General features: G+C 39.4%; 1 protein-coding gene across 1 annotated transcript in view; it reads left to right on the top strand.

Annotated features, from left to right (window-relative positions):
• Window positions 1-289: 289 nt before the first annotated feature.
• KHDRBS2 (KH RNA binding domain containing, signal transduction associated 2) overlaps window positions 290-20,300 on the top strand; it is a 330,971-nt gene continuing 310,960 nt past the window's right edge. The window contains exon 1 of the mRNA XM_056488316.1: window positions 290-380. Within this exon, the coding sequence (XP_056344291.1) occupies window positions 290-380 (91 nt within the window). The remainder of the gene's footprint in view (window positions 381-20,300) is intronic.

Here is a 20,300-nt window from a genome sequence, read left to right as displayed (position 1 = left end):
GCCGCCAATGGGAGCGGGGGGCGGGGCCCGGCTGGCTCCGCCTCCCTACTTAAGGCGGCGGGCGGCCGGGGGTCGCTCAGTGGCGGGAGGAGGAGGCGCGGGGGCCGAGGCGCGCGAGCAGCGGCGCGCGGCGACCCGCGCACGTGCCCGCCCCCGCGCGGCGCGAGGGGAAGGCGGAGGCGGGGCCGGGGCAGCGCGCGCCGCGGGAGGGGCGGCGGCACCTGCGGGGCGGCCCCGGCGCGGGCAGCGGCGAGCGGGCGGCCCGACACCCCGCGCACCGCCCGCCGCCATGGAGCAGGACAAGTACCTGCCCGAGCTGATGGCCGAGAAGGACAGCCTGGATCCCTGCTTTGTTCACGCCATGCGCCTCCTGGAAGACGGTGAGGCTCCGCTCCGCGCTCCGCGCTCTCCCGGCGGGGCGCTGCTCGGGGTCGGCGCTCGCAGCCCCGGCCGGTTGGCACGGAGCGAAATCGGCTCTCCGGGCGGGACCCGGCCGCGCGTGGGCTCGGGGCGGCGGCGGTGCGGGGGCTCGGGGGCTCGGAGCGCGCCGAGGGACCCGTCCGGCAGCGGTAGCGGCAGCACCGCCCCGGCAGCAGCCGCCGTGCCCCGCTCCCCGCAGCAGCCGTGCCCCGCTCCGCCGCCCGTGCCCCACTCCCGCCAGCAGGAGCAGCCATCGTGCCCCGCTCCGCCGCCCGTGCCCCGCTCCCGCCGGCAGGAGCAGCCATCGTGCCCCGCTCCCGCCGGCAGGAGCAGCCATCGTGCCCCGCTCCCGCCGGCAGGAGCAGCCATCGTGCCCCGCTCCCGCCGGCAGGAGCAGCCATCGTGCCCCGCTCCGCCGCCCGTGCCCCGCTCCCGCCGGCAGGAGCAGCCATCGTGCCCCGCTCCCCCGCTCTGCCGCGCCTGGCTCGCCTGTGCTGCGGGAAGCGCTCGGGCTCGCTTACACAAAGACAGATGCTGGCGTCTCATTACACTCGTTATATCCTGTTTTCCACGCTGAAGTAATAAGGTTTATATGGTAATACTATTATGCCGTTAATGCGGCGCTGTTTTAGCCGACTGCGCGATGTCAGACGTTGATTGGATATGGCTTATCAATTTCATGACAGTTTCATCCAGGACATGATGATTTCCTGTCGGGTTTGTGCGGGAATCAGTATACACTGGTTATAACATTTTGTTGCTCAGTGTAATTCGCCTTGCCTTCCTTGCTTTAGTTGGAGTAGAGGTTTAGTTGGAGGTCCAGGTTCTTTAGAAAGTTTTATCATTTAGTCTCTCTTTTAATAACTGCTCAGTATAGTGGTTGAGTGAAGACCTCGTGGTACGCAGTTTCAACTTTTGCTGAAGTGTAATCCTTTAAGTTCCTCTTATACATGTTTTCCTTCTTAGTTTTTTAATAGTTTTTTTTAAAAAACCCTGTTAAACTTGGACCCTTATGTTGAAGAGAGGTAGTAAAGAATGAAGCATGAATCAAGACAACCTATCAAGCTCTTAACTGTGACTAAAGCAAAGAAATGTATGGTCAGGCCCTTGAGAGTCACACATTCAAATAAACTCACGCTCAGAGGTGGCAATTAATTTCCCAAGTTCTGTTTATGACTTAAAGAAAATCATAACAAAGTCAGATTTACCGTACTAAGCAGTAAGTGTTTTTCTTCTGTCAGCAGTTTTTATATTGTCTTTCCTTAATGTACATTGTATTGATTGTGAATGAAAATGTCGAGTCCAGGTTTTGTTGGAGTGCTTCTGTTTGATAGCTTTGAAATTCATACTGAATTTCAGTATGAATACAGACCCATTTAGTACTCTTATGTCACAGCTGCCTTGCTGCTAAAGAGGCAGCCATGCTGCTTTTTACAGTTGTTTTTCTAATAATCATACCATAAACAAAGTCCTTATTTCTTAGAGGAATATATTTTTTATACCTTGCAGTTCGATCTTTTCCCAGAGGGGGGAAGTATCCACTGAGAGTGTGTATGTGTCTGGGAAAGGAGGAAAATGCAGGAAGGACAAAACTGAAAGTAGGCAAAGAAAAGTAAAAAAAAAAAAAAAAAGGAAAATAACAAAATGTTTTTCCTAGGCATTAAGTGCTTGCAGAAGTTGCATTTTGAACAGCTTTGAGATTGAATAAAAGAACGGTTTTCTCATTCTTTCTTAGCATAAGTAGGACTGTGCATTATTTCTCAGGATTTTTTAAAAGATGAAGGTGAATTGTCTGAGAGAATGCTAATGTCAGATTCACACCAGGTACCTGGCATTATCCTTCAAAACACCATCTGTCAGGCTTTCTAGAGATTTGCTTTAGAGTCTAACATATGATGACACTTAACCAAGGTAAGAATGTTACTACTTAAGAAAATTAAAATTAGTGCACTGGTTGCTGCTGGGTATAAATAGAAAGGAGATTTATACAGTGGGCAGATTTATTTTTTTTCTGGGTGCCAGAAGAAAATGGGATCGTGGTGCAAGTATCCCTGTACTAGTGAATAATTTCGAGGTTATATCCATGGTAAAACACTGTTTCCAGACTCTGGATTTCTGTTCTTTAGACTGTAATGTGCAATCAGCTACATCCATAATGATGCCAGCCAGGTGTTCTTTTTATGGTGTCCTAAACATTTTTGATTACCAGCACATTTTCTATAAAATGCATAAGTGTAGTTTTGCTTTGGAGCTCAGAGCCTCCAGCATTCACTCTGACTTGAAAGTGCTGTGTTGTTTCATGTTGGCTGCTAAAACCTGAGGTTGAGAACAGTTGTGTTGCTGTGAGAAACTGCAGAAGGGCACACAAAGGATAAGTATTCCAGAAAAATGCTTCTGATTTGTGACAGTGGATTTTCTTATAAAGATAAGACTGCCCGTTTTTCCCTGATAATTTTGTTTGATTGATTCTGTTTCATGTTTCTTTTGTTTTTTTGTTTGTGTGTTTTGGTGTACTTAACCAATATTAAAACTAACAAATTACCTTTGTTTTCAATATATAGGTGTGTGTCCTTCAGGTTGACCTATGTCAGATGCATATTTAAATCAGTAACTATTTATCCATCTACATTAAGGGATGGCTAGAAGTCACTTACTTTAGTCCTTACCTGGATCTGGTGAAGTCCCCAGGAAAGGAACATTTCCATTGGCAGAGTATTTGCATACTTACCAAGCAATATAAAGTAAAGTGAGGAAAAAGGTACTGGTGCTATTTAAATTCAAGGTGTGGAGACAAAACCCAATTTCTTTAAATTTCTTTAAAAACCACTGAGGGAATCTGTTGTGGATTCTGACAATGAACCTAGTCTCTAAATGGCTAATTGAGTGCCTTAAACAGAAGATACTTTATTTCCCCATGTGTCATAACCTGTTTCATGTAGAAGTAGATCCTACACGACTGTTGCACTACTAGAAAAAGAAAAGTCATTGATAAGTCATCTACTAGAAGAACTTGTGACTGGGTGGTGATATTTGCCTCACCCTAAGTTTTTTCTCACATCTTTGAAAAATGCATTGAACATTCTTATTCTGAGAATATAATCCATTCAGTAATGAAAATTAAATATCTTTTAATTGTTATAGGTAGTTGAACTCTAAAGAACAGGCTCATCTCCATCTATTGGAAAGGGCTTTTCTGTATCAAGTGAACTGTTTTGTGTACTAGGCTATTATAAGAGCTGGAAGAGTTTCATATATAGTTTTAAAGTATTTTGTTGTATACTGGTTACCAGTAGTTATTTTCTCAGGCAAGATTGTTCTGCTTTTTGTCAGGTGATGTCCTGATAAATGTATGAGGTTGGGTAATGCTTGGTTAGATAAAAAATGTCATAAGTAAAGGGCATGTTCTTGAGCAGTACCCAGCTTGTGCTTACACTGCAGGACATTCTAGAATTCCAGGGAAAACTGAGAGCCTCTCTGTTTTAGTGCTGCTTCCTACCTTAGAAGCTACCAGCTCCTTATATGTGTTACTGTTTGTAAATATTTATTGCTTTGTGTAAGATGTCTGTGATTATGAATATAAAAATGAGTGTGTCAGTTAAGCTGTGAAGGTGTGGATGACATGGAAGGATAAAACCAGCTGGAGCTGTTTAGTAGATTAGAACTGGTTTTGTATCAGTGTTCCATTTAATAGGCTAAAGTGTCAGTTAATTGTCTATGTACTTTCTGGGGTCAAGCAAATGTGTGTGTATATATATGTCTGTGTGTATGTGTCTATTTATATGTGTGCATCTTTGGGATATCTTGGGTAGTGTACTCTTAAAGCCAGCTCTTTGTTTTGTAATATAAACCTAAAGGAAAAAAACCTATTGGAAAGATCTGGCCAAAGTAAGAGCATCTCTCCCCATGGAAATGCCAGCATTACTAGGGTAATGAGGTAGCTAATTTCTCTCTCTCTAATGACAGTGCAATTGACCTCAGAATTTCAGCTGGTGTTCTGAAGGCAGTGAGAATCAGGCCTTTAGCTTTAATCTTGAGTTAAGTCCCTAGATCATTCCATGTGGCATTGCAGAGTTCGTTAAACCTCCCAAGTTGCATAAATTAGATTCATACAGCTCAGCTATCATCCCCATACAGGCTTCTGGTAGGATGGGACATGATTATTTGAGAGATTAGCCTTTGCACTTAGTGAACATTAGTATGGTCTTTCATACAAACCTTATGCAGTAGTAGTTCTAGCTAGTAGAGAACTGTTGACATAATGCAAGTTTATTCTGTTTTATAGTCAGGATTTGAACTAATACACTGTCATATGTGGGTTTGGGGTTTCCTTGGACTATTGGAGATGGATTTTCTTTTCATATAGGAATGCAGCCTTAGTTCATGACTGTGTATTTCTGTTAAAAACCTGGGATAATAATAAGGTTGTTATATGAAAATTATTTTCTTGGATATATAGAATATGACAACCACATCCTAAGCCCTAGATGTGAAAGGCTGATGATCAAGCCCATGACCTGCTAAAACCAGACCTGTGATACTTTTAAATTTTTATAAATTTTTTCATTAAAACCTACTTGTGAAAATATGCTTGCAAAGTTATGATTTCACTTGTCTCAACAAACCTGTGGACTATATTAAGATTAATGAAACATGTTAGCGTAAATTCATACATTAATATTAATCTGTGGGTGATCACTATTCTGCTTATTGTTTCTTTTATTCCTGATGTTTACATCAGATGAGAAGAAATCTGTATTCACAAAAGAGTTGGTATTAATCATTGTTTGCTTTGCTGTCTCAAGAAATGCACTGTAAATTCCCAGTAGATTGACTCAGGAAACATGCTAATACTGAGAGCATGTATTTTAGGTGTCTTGGCTTCATTAGAAACTAGATTTGTATTGATCATTTGGAGCCTTTTCAATAAAAAGTGCAAACTCTAGATGAATACAAGATACTCAGGATTTCTATAAAGTAGTGATGTGCTAAGCATTACAGACTTGGTTCAAAGCTGACTAAAGCTAATGGGAATTTTTCTGTTGCCATTAGTGGGCTATCAGGCAGTCCTTGTAATACAAATATGATCTATTGACAGGTATAGCCAATAGGACATGCTTTTACCTTGCAGAATGCAATGCAGATGAATCCCAAGTGACAATCAGATTTATGGAAAACAAAATACTGTAAAATATTAGAATGAATATAACAAAGCAAATGTTATGTTTATGTTGACCCCAGCTTTTTAGTTATAAAAGGCAGTCTTATTTCAGAGAAGAGAAAAAAGAAATCATAGATGTAATTTAAAAAAATTAAAATAATGAAATTCTTTCAGACATCTGAAGCAGCTTATGAGCATTTGATCTGTGATCTAAGGAAATACGTACTTTGAAACACAGTAAATTGTTTTGCAAAGAGGCAACAATGTGAGTCCATTAATTGAAGGTTAGGATCTGATATTCTGGTTTAAAAAAAAAGTGCTTTGCTCTTTAAATAGTGCTGTTTGAATTGGTGGAGCTGCTAAAGGTGCAATTTAGTGCAAATAGCAGAATTTAGTACCAGCTGTACAAGGGAAGGTCAAAGGCATTTGCTGAGGTTTATCTGCATGCCCAGAGTCTCATCAACAAAGTGCTGTCTTTTTGGCAACATGGATGTTTCCCTTGAAAGAGAAGAATATTCTTCACTTGTCCTGGGAATTCTTTTAGTAAATTTGTATCATATTTAGTTTCCTTGGTATATTAAGGGTGCAGCTGCTGCTGTAACTGTCTTTCTCTCTTCCTCTATACATCTAAGTAAGCATTTTAAAATTCAAGAGTTTGGGAAATTGTTAATATTTGTAGTTACTACCAAGAGAAGGCAGAATACCTGGAGAGCTGAGTAGAAAATTCCAGTCAGCTGTTAACTTGCTAAGCACTGAACACCTGTGTAATGTGTAGAATAGAGTGGCTATTCCTAACCAGGAGGTGGCATGATTGGGCTCCACATGCCAAAACAGAGCTTCATATCCTGGCACCTTATGGGAATGGGCTAGTCAGGTCCAACAGATACATCAAATTCTTCTTCCTTGGATATATACTTTACTCATTTAGGCAATATGCACACAGTGTATACTGACAAGGAGTTTTGCTGGAGCGTGCTGGGCTATTTAGTAGTCTATAAAATCTGGTATGATCAGCAGTGAGCTGTCCATGAGTCTTCCACTAAAGGCTAAACATCTGCCTGACCCACCAAAGCAGTGCCATTAGGGTGAAATAGGTCCTCATGACACAAGGACACAGGTTTCAAGCTCAAAGTATGAGATGTCTTGGGCCTTACTGTAGAAGGTGTAAATGTAGCTGCTGTTTGGTTGTTGCTCTCCAAGGTTCATTAAAATGGGAATAAGTTACACCTTTCTGTGCCTTGTAGCTCTGCTGTAGGTTTATGTGCTGCTTATGTGAAATAGTTGTTTGCTGGATCAGCAGGGTGACTGCAGCTCAGGGTTGGAGTCCCTTTTCAAAAATAAGCTGTTTTTAAGTGCTTCAATTAAATCTCTTTTCTCCAATTTTGAGGAAAATTTTTTGCAGGTGGATCCTGCTAAACATTGTGAAGGTGTGCATTCATCTTTTCTTCACTTTGTGTTTTTCAGTCCTTGGGTGGGTATCAGTGCACTTATCAGAATAAGCAAGGAAGCAGACAGTTTTTAAAATCAAGTATGTAAAGTATAGAACTTTACTGATGCTGCAGTTCAATCTTTGTCTGTATAAACAAATAAGATTGTGCAGTCTGACCAAAAAAATGGGAAACCTTAATACTTGTGTAAAGATCTGACGTGCATAGTACATGGAATTTTGGCTTGTGCTACGTGCCTTCAGTGAATATGTTCTAATACTCCCATCTGTAAGATGTGGACTGATGCTGAATTTCATTCTAATCTTTGAGATCTTGATGTGAGAAGAGCTTCATAAGAAATGTGTAGTATTCTTATTACTTTTAGTACAAAATTACTATTTTTAAAATTTGCAGGCAAAAGTAATCCTGGTTATTACAGTCCTCTGTAAATCCTGTCATATTTTAATTAGAATCCTGCTGGAAATGAGTCCAGCTATTTCCTTATTCTAAAAAGGGCTGAAACTAATAAAACCTAGAAGAATTATTTAAGACTTTCAGCAGATTAAAAACCTGCAACTCCCTCACACCCCCCAGAAAGAACTCCCCTAAAATAATGTACGCCTGTTCCTGATTTTACAGCCTTCTCTGTTGAAAGGGATTTTTTTGGTTTGAATACTGAAAAATTATTAAGCATAACTTCTAATAATGCTAATATAGCAATATTGAAAACCATCCACCTTTAATTAAGATGGTACAAAGTTTTGATGGTCATATATGGCTGCGTATGATATAACCAAAGACATCTTAAAAGTGTCAAATGCTCTTGCACTGGGCATTCCTGTTTATTATTCTTGGGTTAGGCTGAAAGACACAGGGCAGGTCACTGCTGTTTTAGAATTTCTCTGCACCTGCTGAAGTTCTCATCAGATAATCTAGCATATATCACTTCTTGAAAGGATTACACTGGCTGTCAAAAAAGGTTCAAAAGCTTTTGATTCATAAAATACTTTGAATTCTGGCAATCATTTTAGCTATTAGAAAAAAGTAATTCTATGTGCTAGTCTGTAAAAGATTTATCAAAACCTGCATTTCTCCTCTTTGCTCTGCTTTGGATCTGGAAAAAAACAAAGCCTATTTGTTTTATAGTAGAAGCATTTTAGGTTTGCTAACTGGTAGAGGCAGGTATGTCTTCAGCAAAAGCAAAAGTAGGGATCAAAGCTCCTGGCTCATAATCAGTCAACTTCCAAAGAGTAGCGCTGCAAATCAAGGAAGAAACGTTTTCCTAAGAGGTTTGAGCACTGGAGAAAGTAAACAAATCCCTTAGTTTAATGTTCCCTGGGATTTAAGTATATGTTTCAAAGCTCTCTTTCAAATACTTGAAGTTAGAAGAACTTGCCATGAAATCAGGAGGGACTGTGTGTGCAAGTTTTAAAATGGCTTTTTGGTATTGAAAAATTGAGTTAACTTACCTCTCACACTGTCAGTTTTTGTCTCTGTGTTTCTGCTAATGTAGGCTCATACTGCTGATTTTTCTAAATATTTCTAAGCAAACTTGTTTGTTGCATTTTATCTTTTGGGATTGTGGAAAGAACATTTTGGTGTTGTCAGGGGTTGCTCTGAGGTCAGAGTGTGAGCTCTAGCTGAGGGAAGAGTGAGACATTGTTCTTCCTAAATACTTGGGACTACACTGATTTGCTGCAGCTATGGAGTTGGTTCTCTGACTTTCCCATTTTAACTTAAACTGATTTTTCTCCAGTTTTCCTGAAAGGAGCAGCACCAAATTTAGGTGGCTTACTGTCTTCTATTTTGTTGTTTGAAGGGGAAATTAAGGACTGATTAAATAAATTCCAGGAGACCTTTTCCCTTCCTGTCTTCAGATAGCTGTTCAACAAGAAAATGGAGAGTTGTAAATGATTCTTATTATCCTGATGTCTCCATAGGGCTGTAGAGCTGCCGAATAGCTTTAACTTATGCATAGGTGCAGGTTTACAATTATTTCATTAATACCTGTAAGCAAAGTAGTAGGATTTAGACCACTGTAAAATTTGAAATAACATCCTCCTCATAATTGTAGATCCAGGTAAATAAATGAATTGTATCCATTTTTTAATATGCTCAAAAGCCATAGGTGGGTAATCTGCCACACCCAGTTCTTAAATTGCATGGACTCCTTTTCCTGATTGTACACTCCTGTTTAAAAAGACCATTCTGTCTTTGTAAATAAAATATTGCAGTATGCCCTGATTCCATTTGATTTTTTAGGAGTTGTCCAGATGCTGTTGGTGCTGTTACAGGAGTGGTTGGTTTGTTCTTTACTTGCTGCAAATGGTTTAGTGTAAACACCAGCAGGTCAGGTTGTGCATGAGTCTGTAAAGAGGAGTTTTACTCATCAGTGTCAAAGGGATCCAAGGTCAGCAGTGAATGTGGGAAAACAGGTGTTCATGTTCCTGTTTTGTTACTCTTCTTTTCCTGCAGACTAAACTGTGAAGTAACCTGGATATACAGTAGTTTATGTTGGGTTGTGCATGACAAAAAGATGTTCATGCAGTACCAGCTTGCTAGACCACACAAACCATCTGTTCAGCACGAGAAGTCTCTTGCTGCTCCAAAGTGTATGAATAATCTGGAATGATATGTCAGATGCAAAGGCCAAGAGAGGACTAAGTTTTTGCTAGAAATATTTTGATATAATGCTTTTTTTTTAAGGAATGTTTGTACTGTAAGCTATCCAAGTGCTTCTTATGGTGGAAGTGGGAGATGTTTTCAGCATTAAGTGGAAATGGAGCAGCTTGGTTTTGACACAAAGCAGAAACTCAGTGTGATTCTGTATCCATCCTAGCACTTAAGATGTTCTGATTTGGAGACAAATAGAAAATAATTAGAAGCTGCTATGAGCTTTTGCCTGCAACGTTTTGGTTCTTGGGATTGCAACTCTGTACCTTAAAATAACCTTTATTTGGGTTTTTTGTTTTTTTTAAATGATAAAAAAGGAGTTAGAAGGAAGAATGGGGAAAAAGGGAAGAGAAAATGGAGGAGAGGTATAAAAAGGAGAACAAAATAATGGGAAGATTGTAGGGGAAGTGGAAAAGGAAGTAGCAATAGAGACATGGATATAGAGAAGAGAATTAAATAAGTGAAGAAAATAGAAATTTAATGGGTGAAAAATATTCACTTTGATTCTAAGCAACTTGTGAAAGCACAAAATATTGAACATTAAGTGAGGACTTCTGGAAGCTTTTAGTTAAGTTTTATTCAGTTAAAATAGATAGAAAAAATTAGTATATAAGCATTTGGAAATGCTGTTGGTTTATTTAAGAAAAAAATTAAATTCAACTCGTTTTGAAAAGCTTCTGTTAAGTTTTTGATACTGTTCTATTTCATGTGTTCAGAGGGACTCTGTAGGTGTCTGCCATCCATATATATGTGTTAAATTATTCAGTAAATAAACACAACAATCTATGTTACAGTGATTCACCTGGCTGTATAACCGAGATTGTTGTATGTCTCCATGTTGGTAATATTTACAATCCTTTTGGAACAGTATGTAGCCAGTAAATAGTTTACTTATGCTTTTTATTTTAAAAGGTGGGATTGTAAGATTGAGCAGATTGAAATTTTAGATATGGAGTTCCCTTCTTTTTTTCTCGTAATAGTTTTCAACTATGGAATGGAGTGTACTAGTGTTAGGAGCTCTAAATTTGGACTTCTATTTCTATCAGCTACAACTCACTGGGTTCTCAGGCCAAAGATGGTGATTATGGTGGATGTTTGATCCAGCCTTATGGAATTGCACTGAAGATAGTTCACATGTGCCAAAATTATGTGGAGAAAGTGTTCAGTTGTGGAGTCTGCAGGAGATTAAAGAGCAGCAGCCCTCACAGTGATGTGAGCACCAAGTTGCAGCCAACTGTCCTGTGTTTAGTAAACTCACTGCTGTGATATCCATACACTGAAACAAAATGTTTGGAGAGGATTAAAACAGCTTTGAAGAAACACTAGTAAAAAGATAGCATGGAGTAGTGGATTTAAAATGTAGTCTTGACAAGCAATTCTGAGGTAAAATTGTTTTGCTGTAATGTTGGATTTTGTGTCTTGCTGGCTTTTGTGGTAAAAGACAACAATTGCAATGACTGGAATTGGGTCATTTAAGTTGGCATTTAGTTTCCCATCCTAATAAATATGTAATAAATATATATATATATATACACATTCTGTAAGACACTGGAAGGCTATGTTACAATTTATTTATTGGAAGGCTTTTCTGAGTGACTTTAGCATTTGTGATATTACTCAGTAAAAGGTGATTTGGGCCCATACACTGGTTTAAAATGAAAAAGTGAAGTGAAAATTAGGAAAAGATACAATGCCATGCAAGATATGATAAGGTTATTACCCCTGCAGCAGACTCAGAGTAGCTGTCAGAGGCACAAAATGTGTGACCTCACTGAAATTTGAGGTGAAATGTTTGCCTTCTTGTTATTTGCATTGTCATGTAGATATGCACTGCTTGCATTGTTTGTGAGGCAAAATAGTCCATGGTGTGCACTATAGCCTGATTTCCCCTGCTTGTACAGGACAGCCCACTTCTTGGAGTGTAGTGCTGCTCTCTTCCCTCTGCCATGTTTCAGTTTCTCCAGAAAACCAGGGTTCATCATGGAGAGAAGCATTGCTGTGTTGTAGGCTTGACCCAGAATACGGCTGGATGGAGACCAGAGCTGGGGCTCGCTGATGGACTTCACCAGTTTGACCTCAATGAAATACTGAGTACACCTGGCATTTCCAGTCAGATTTTGGTGTTTGGTCACTTCCTTTTAAATAAATTTGGTCACCTTCTTTACATAAATTCATATCCCGGAGGACAGTTTCCTGCATTATTTTCTGGCATTGTGAATTTTCATTGACATTTCGTTCATGATTTGTACTATTCTCTAACAGTGGATCAGAATCAAACTCCAGAACAAGTTTAAGGCATACTTGTATTTTAACTTTGCTTTTCACATTTTTAAGTTTGGGATACTGACTATTTGAAATCCATCTTAAGCCATACTTCTATGTATATCAAAAAAACACTGAACTATGGACTACTACAGAACATCTTATATACACCAGATTAATAAACTAATAAAATTTATATGTAGGATTGTATTATACATAGCATCTTCTCATTAGGTTATTTTAGGAAAGGGAGAGGACATTACTCTATTAAAAAAAGCCAACTACAGAGTCTTACAGCTTTATGGTTTAATTTCTCTTGCCCCTTTCCCACCTTCCCAACCAACATAATAAAAATTTTGCTCACAGCATTCCAGAGACATGATTTTTCTTATCATGATGATGACTATTTTCCTTCTGTTTGATTTTATTTTTGACATGGGCTACAAGCCTTAGTGGTTTCCTCAATACAAATATTAGTTTGATAAATTTTAATGGATGTTTCATGATCTGTAGTCATGGTAATGCCTTTTAGCATATATTTTTTTAGAAATTACAATCCTGAGAACTGGGACAAAAATTTTATTTCTTACCAAGGGTTTTGCCCAGAGTCCGTAAAGTTCTTGGCCTTCACATTTTACCTTAGGTTAAAATTTATTCTGCCATTCATCTTTAGATACTGATTTCTGATGACTTGTACCTCAGAAGAGAACACCTACTTTGGTACTTGTGTCTCTCTTATTGAATCCTACTAACGTGTGGTGGCACTTTGTTTTCATTACACCCAAAATGCAGAAGCTGTTGGCTTTTAAACTGCTGCAGGTGGGCAGTTTCAGTACTTTCCAATATGCCATGTGGCCATTTTTGTCATGTTTATTCCAGAATGCTTAGAAAATGGAGATTGTTTTACTAAATAATTTATTTTATTTTTACTTTGTATTTAGACTTGCTCGTTGTGTACTTTAGACAACCACTGGTTGCTTTAGACGCCTGGGTGGGATGGGATTTTGTTACACTGTTCAGGTATCCCAAGGCACTTTGGTATCTTCCCATTTGTCATATGGCACCCACAACTTAGTTGTTATCTTTTTCTAACAGTACTGTCTGTTCAATTTATTGTGTTAATCTTTCTCCTGCATTTGAATATCTTGCATTTGTTTCTTGAGTCTTAACTCAGCTCTCAGACTCCTTTGAGGAATGTTCCAAATCACTGGGGATTTGTGTAGTTTATCTGAATGTTACTGTCTTCAGCCTTATAAAAGTGGATCTTCCTGGGATATACTAATGGGTGTATTTTACCTTGGATTGTTGTTTGCTGCAGCATTTGAGTTCCATGATCTTTTTATTTAACTTCCAAACTCCTACAATGTGAGGTTTGGCTTCTTTATAGAGCACCTTCTTCTAGCTACAGTCCCAAGTGGATGAATTTATTCATGTGTCATATTCAAACTGTTTCATTGGAACCTAATGCTAAGTCTTCAAACAGGTTTAGTTTTTTCCCCGAGCATTTTCCCCTAGATTCAAAATCCAGTTTCTCTTTTCATCCTTAGATATTGTTCATATTGCTCTACACTGTCAATCTTCTTTTAAACAGGGTAGAAAAATATAACTGAAATTTAGTTTTAGTAGCTTCATGTTTTCTTTCCTTTCCTTGGGTTAGATAATATTTAAAGTCTCAGAAGATTCTGGAGGTGGGTTCTGAGGGCTATTGCCTCACTGACATTTTATGGCAAGAAATCCACTTCAATATTGTTTGTTATTCTTCTTGCACTACAGAAGGTGCTTAGTTCTATCAGAGTCGAGTAATGGTGGAATTAAGTATGACAGTATTTAAGAAGATAATAAATGTCAAATAAAAATGATGAGTTCATGTGTTGCTTTGCTCAGAACAGAAGGCACAGGTTAGAAAATCTGTAGCTTTATGGTAAAACTAATACAGAAAAAATTAACCTTTTCTAAAACATACCACTAGAATTCCTGAAGAGGAAAACCAGTGAAAACCTTGTTGTTGAGTGTGTGTTATGTCAACCTTGTTAGGTGTCTCTTCAGTGAAGTAAGGAAGAAGGTTTTGATTGGACATTTTGGCTGCATATGTGGGGTTTGTGCATGAACAAAGACTTTATTGAGCTCAAATGCAAATGTTTTATGGATGTGTGAATGAGAGGAAGTAAATTAGGGATTTGGGGCAAGTTTTTTCTTTTTGCTGCTTGATTGAAAATGACACATTTTTTCAGTGTATTTCAAAAATACATTCTTGACTAATAATTCTGTTGCACAGTTGGCTTCTGGGATTTCTGCCAACAAATAGAGACAGAGGACAACATCAAAACCTTTCCCAAAGCTTAACAAAAATAGCAGTAATAGTGTTATCTTATCCCTACATTGGAAAATTCTTCAATTATGGTTTGTAACTTAAAAAGTTTTGCTAAGTAACACAATAAAAGTAAAAGCAAATTCTCTTAACTCTGAGTCTGCTGAGAGTTATCTGCATTGTATTGCTTCTGCCTTCAGCTTCACTTTGTGCATGATGCTACTATCGATATCAAAGTGATTTTAGATTTTGAAAGATTAGTGGTTTTGAGCTGGTCACTTGTCAAGACATGAAATTTTGGATACTATTCTAACACCACCTTTTTTCATTAATTCAGTATTGGAGGATATAATTTCAATCATTACAAATTTCAGTGTGGCCCTGTGTTTGTCTTAGAAGCTTTCAGTCCAGGCAGCAACTTGCTATCCATTCCTTTGCTTGGATAAGTGAATGAATTAAGGTAAAACTGTCTCATAACCTGTGAGACATCTCTATTGCTTATTGTAGTCTATAGGGTGCTTTTTCATCTGGCTGACAAAAGGCCCTCAGGAATTTAGTAGCTCATTTGAATGTTGAGTAGTATAAAGGCCATATGCTTGTGACCTCTGAATTCTACAACTTGCCCATCTCTCATGATTTAAATGCTTATAGCCTGAGGTACATGGACTGGGAAGGGATGTTTGGTCCAGAGGCAAGTCTCAGTACTGCTGAGATAATGATCTTACAGTAAGAGTTATTCTGAAAGAAAAATAGTGCCATTTTACAGTAACAATTTATTTGAGACCTTTGAAAAAGAGTTTTCAGGTGGCAGCTAATCTCAGCTATCATAACATTATTACTATCACTTTAAGAAAAATACCTGACAGCTGCAGGAGAAAAAAGTTGAGTCTTTGATGTCCATTTCTGTTCATTCCTAAAGGGATATCTTTCAGCTGTTTACTGCAACTTTACAAGCAACCAGTCATTAGAAAACATGGATATTGATGTTCAAGGTTAACTTTCGAGATTGTTCTCATGTGCCTGAATTGAGGTATAACTCATGTTGAAGTCTATTATTTCTGTGTGGAACATTAGAAGTAACCCTATGGTGTTAGTAAATTGCACGAACATCAGACTGAGGTTTGACACAGCACATGCCTTTTTGAGAAAACCTAGGAAGACATGTTTGAGGAATAATTACTGCTAGTAAAGAAAAGAAGTTTTCTTTAGAGGCTGAGATACATAATTTCTTTGGTTGTTGGTATTGCTTCATTTGAAGTAATTGAATATCCCATGCCCACTGACTATCTCTTCTGGGTGCCATCTATTCCATAGTTCCTCACTCACCTATAGGGTAAAAAAGCCCTTTAGTGCTTTCTTCCCAGGAGCTAGATGTATGGAAGCCTCTTGTTTAAGCTACACAGTGGAAGGTAGGGGAGGAATTCATGGTATCTACTACTTTATATGTACATGTGCATAGTAAGTCACTCAGTCTTTTGCACCCTATAGTGATGATCTTGTACCCAGAAGTTCTTCATTATTTACTTCCTTTTTATTGTTCTTTTTCATAATTCTTTGCTTTCACTTTCATGAATTGTCCTATGTCATGTGATGTTGTTGTCTCACTTAGGTTACAAGCTATAGGAGGTAGGTGTGAGGTGCTATGTCAGTATATGGTAGTAGTATATATTAATGGTTTTGCCATTTGTTGTTTGTCATGAAACTGATCACTACAAAACACAGTTGCCTGTAAATGCCATCATTGAGCCTTGGATTCTGTCCTGGAGATGCCTCCTACCCCAGTGTCATTCTCATATTATCTGGTCATTCTGAGTTTCAGTTCAGTTATCTCTTCCCCATGGAGATACCCGTGAGTGTGCTTTCCAGTGCCATCTCTAATAGGTTTGTTTGCTTTGGTAACCTTTGGTATTTTCCAGCTGAGTATTGAACCTATGATTTCTCCATCCTTTCTCTCAGCTGATATATTTAGAAGTTCCTGATTTTCTTACCAGCCAATAACCTGTGCATCCTGGCCTGGATAAGAAGCCTTCCAGCCCTCACAACAGGATCTAGACAGCACTGTTTTGTTTTGCAAAATAATCCAGTTGTTCTTAATGTACCTCTTACAATAACACTGTCATCTTCTTCTAGGCATTTCTTTGTTTCTTAAATAGCAAGCTGCTTCTGCCCCCTTCTGATTTTGTTTTTCGTGTACCCACACATGCAATTCTGATTTCAACAGATGTCAAGCACATTAAGTTGTAAAATTTTTATCTTATTCATTCTTTTCATCATTTGTCTTGCTTGTATTTCCAGACATGAAGTAATGGTAACAACCTGCATGTTTATCAGATGCACTTTTTAAAAACTAGCATTCTGTGTTTTTTCAGGTTAAACACACGCTGATATATTCGAGCTACTAATTTACACAGCTGTAGCAAAGAAAACTCATAGTGGGTTGGAAGGACAGTAGAAAAAAAGGGAGAATGCTGGGCTGGTTATTATCAGTTTGCTTTTTAGGAAACAGAAATCTCTGAGCAGAGGAAACCAGCATGTGTCTAAGGCACCAGAGCAAGGTTGAATGAATTCCCAGAAGAGTATGTAAATCCATGTGAATTGAATTGTGTTATGAGCACTATTTAAAGAAAAAAATCTACAAAACCTCAAACCTCTTGATTGGTTGTTGCCTGAGTTATCATTAAACAGCTACTAAAGGTTGGGTTAATAGAGGAGACAATGTGAGAGAGATAGGAGACAATCCAGAGAATTAAGCTTGAAATAACTGGAAAGGAAGCAAGTGCAAGAGTACAGGCATGAAGGAAGTAAAAACAATACAGCATGTATCTGGAATAAATTGCAAGAGAAAAAGCAAACAGGTGAGAAAGTTGAGAAATAGGGAAGGAGGGATCTCATATGGCTGTTTGCAATCATAGAAGGCTACAAAAGATCTTGCAGCAGCAAAGTCCAGCAAAACCAGAGTTCCAGTAAGGTCACAGAAGCAAGAAAGTGGTTACATGTGTATTGTAGTGTAATGCATTGGAAACTGCAAGAAGGAAGGGACCCATGCTGGAGCAGTTTATAAGAACTGGAGCCTATGGGAAAAACTCACTTCAGGGAAGTTCATGGAGGACTGTCTCTCATGAGTGTGTGAGGAGTCCTTCCCCTGAAGAGGGAGAGGTGGCAGAGTCAATGTGTGATGAACCAACCTCTGATGGGGCAACAAGGGAGAGAACCAGGAATAAAGTTTTAAGAAAACGTCCCTGTGTCCCTCCAGGAGCCCCTTTGTCAGTCACACTCACACCTGAGCTGGGACCAGGGTGCCTTCACAGCTACACCCCAAACTCTCACAGTCACACCAGGCTTCTCAGCTGGCTCAGCCCCAGGTTTCCCACAGTACAGTCTCAGATGAACCAACCCTTAAAATAATTTAATCTTGGTCCAGTAACAAAATTTAAAAAACAACAGCTCAAGCTGGTGCCTCTGAGGAGGAACCCGAACAAAGGAGCCCCTGGGCTTTTACCCTCCCACAGGAAAGCCTGGAGCCCTCAGCTCCTGCTGTGACTTTGGGTGTCCAGTCCCCTGGCCAGGCCACAGGTCCCCAGGTCCTTTGTGGGACAAAGGGTCAGTGATTCCTGGCCTTTTGCTTTGGGCTCCCAGAGCTCAACCTGCAGCTCCCACTGCAGCTGCTCACTGAGATACCAGCACTGAATGGATTCCTCAACAAAAATTATGACTGGGAGAAAGGGAGGGGTTGGAGGTTTGGTTTTATTTCTCATTATCCTTCTCTGATTTAATTGGTAATAAGTTCAGTTAGTTTCCCCAAGTCAAGTCTCTTTTGCTGCTGTCAGTAAATAGTGAGTGGATCCCTCCCTTCCCTAACCTCAACCTAGGAGCTGTTTGCTGCATTTTCTGTCCCCTGTCCAGCTGAGAAGGGCAGTGATAGAGTGGCACTGGTGGTCAACCTAACACAGCTCATCCATTTCAGTCCACTAGTCTGGATTCAGCTAGCAGCCTGCTTTGAAATGTATTATTTTGTCAGCACTTGATTTTCTGCATTGTAATTTCTTCTAATCTTCAGTAGCTTTGTTGGTCTTGTTGGTGTATTTTTTTGAAGTCTCTTTTTTTTATGCTTGAAATGGAACCAGTGTGTGACTTGTTTTTTTGTTTAAGTAGAAAAAAAGTTTTCATCAGTGTGTTTGTATCATCAGAAGGCTGTCTGCTTACCTTGGTGCAGGAAGAAACTGGACTTCTGAACAGCAAACCAATGTGATTTTGCAGAAGCCCATTTATTGTTTACAATTCACCCCCAATTATACATTTCTAGAACCATCACTCACGTGGGATACACTTTACAATTTGTAATTTTAGAATATTGATCCACCCCTTCAACCCCCCCAAAAGTTTGTAATTGGTGGTCTTCAAAATCTTTGCTGCCCTCTGCTATCTTGAATCTTCTAATCTTGGTATTCGATGTTTTCAGCGTCTTCTCTCCCGATTTAGCATAGTTAATGTTCCAGTGTCCTTGGGTGGTTTCAAACAAGTTATCAAAAAACTCCCAAAGCTTTCTCATGCTGTGCACCTGTTGTAAACACTGGTCTAAACTGAGAAATACACAAAAACAGCAAGCATGTGAAAGAGACATGAGAACTAACAGCAAAATGTGCAGCAATAACTGAACAGCATAACATAGCAACTAAATACAGTTTTTGGCTGGTGCACACACACAAGGCCCAGATTTGTAGAGACGTGTCCAGGGGGGTCCAAACCCCATTCAGCCTTAAAACACCTTGGTTGGTGTAGGGTATATACTGCTTTCTCTTGGAGCAAGGCTACATACACTGATTCACTGTTGTTGTGGAGCCAAGAATAAGCAGTAAGCAAAACACTAGCAGAACATTAGCCTTTTGGAATAATAAGGGGGCATGGAAGATTTGCAGACAACATACTTACTCAAAGAATAAGCAGATTAAAATGGGACACCTGCTAATGAAATTCTGCTATTGCAGTACTGTTTCTTTTTAACAAGAGTGTGCAGAAATGTTATACAGCTGAGTTTGGGATTTTATAAGCATCACAAAAGCAAAGTGAGATGACAGAAATTGTAGCGCTGTTCTGGGACAGCATCTTGGGGATTAAATTCCAAGAGACCTGTGCACCACTGTGTGCACTCTTACTTGTGGACTACTGGGAGTCTTCAGACCAAATAAAGCATTACTGCCTCTAACATATGCCATTTAGGACTCTCATACTAATGTAGGTGGATGGATGCAGAAAGGGAATGGTGTAAGCTTTACCAAGAACCCAAACACTGAGTGCTGCAGCTGGTTTTTCCTGCTCAGATAATAAACTGTGCTGCAGAAGTGAGTGCCCCAGTTTGCTGACTACATGTTGTGAATGCCTGATTTGTGGGATCTCTGCTGTCCTCCAGCATATAATTTTCAGCTTAGAATGAGATCAGTATTGTTCAATTCTGTTCATTTGATACTGCAACTCTGTCTCCAGGTTCAGCAATGCTTAATGCTAACAAAGTGCAGCAGCTTGAAAAGTAGTTTTTTATTAAAACTGATGCAGGTTGGAGTTGCATTAATCTCTAGTGATGGTTGCATTTGCTAACTGTGTGCCTGTTCTTGTTGGGCATATGACTCTTCATATTCAGTTTCTTTTTATTTTTTTGCTGACAGTATCTTGCCTTCTTTACCCTGGAGTTCTTCCTTGCAGGAAGCAGACCGGCATTTCATCTCAAGAGTTTTATTTTGAAAACCTGTTATGTCTCTTAAGGCATGGTGGCCTGTAGGAAGTGTTTAAACTGCCACTTGCCAAGTCATGTTTTGTTTATCACTTATACATTCAGGTCAGATAATAAAATTGATACTGAAAGTTCTTCCAGCCAGCAAAGAAAGTCAAATGCAATTATCTCAATGACCCTAATAAATATGGGCTCCTTAACATGAGATTTTATTAAGCTGGTAGATTCTTGGTAGTCTAAAAGATAATTGCATTTTGAATAAGTCAAATGTCAGTTTTACGTTTTAAAAACTGTTCTAGTAAAGCTCTGTTTGATCTTCAGCCTGAA

This window comes from Oenanthe melanoleuca, chromosome 3, assembly GCF_029582105.1.
Source record: "Oenanthe melanoleuca isolate GR-GAL-2019-014 chromosome 3, OMel1.0, whole genome shotgun sequence".
NCBI classification, from domain to species: Eukaryota; Metazoa; Chordata; class Aves; order Passeriformes; family Muscicapidae; genus Oenanthe; species Oenanthe melanoleuca.
The sequence above is the reverse complement of the archived record's forward strand: the minus strand, read 5'-3'. Positions and strand labels throughout refer to the sequence as shown.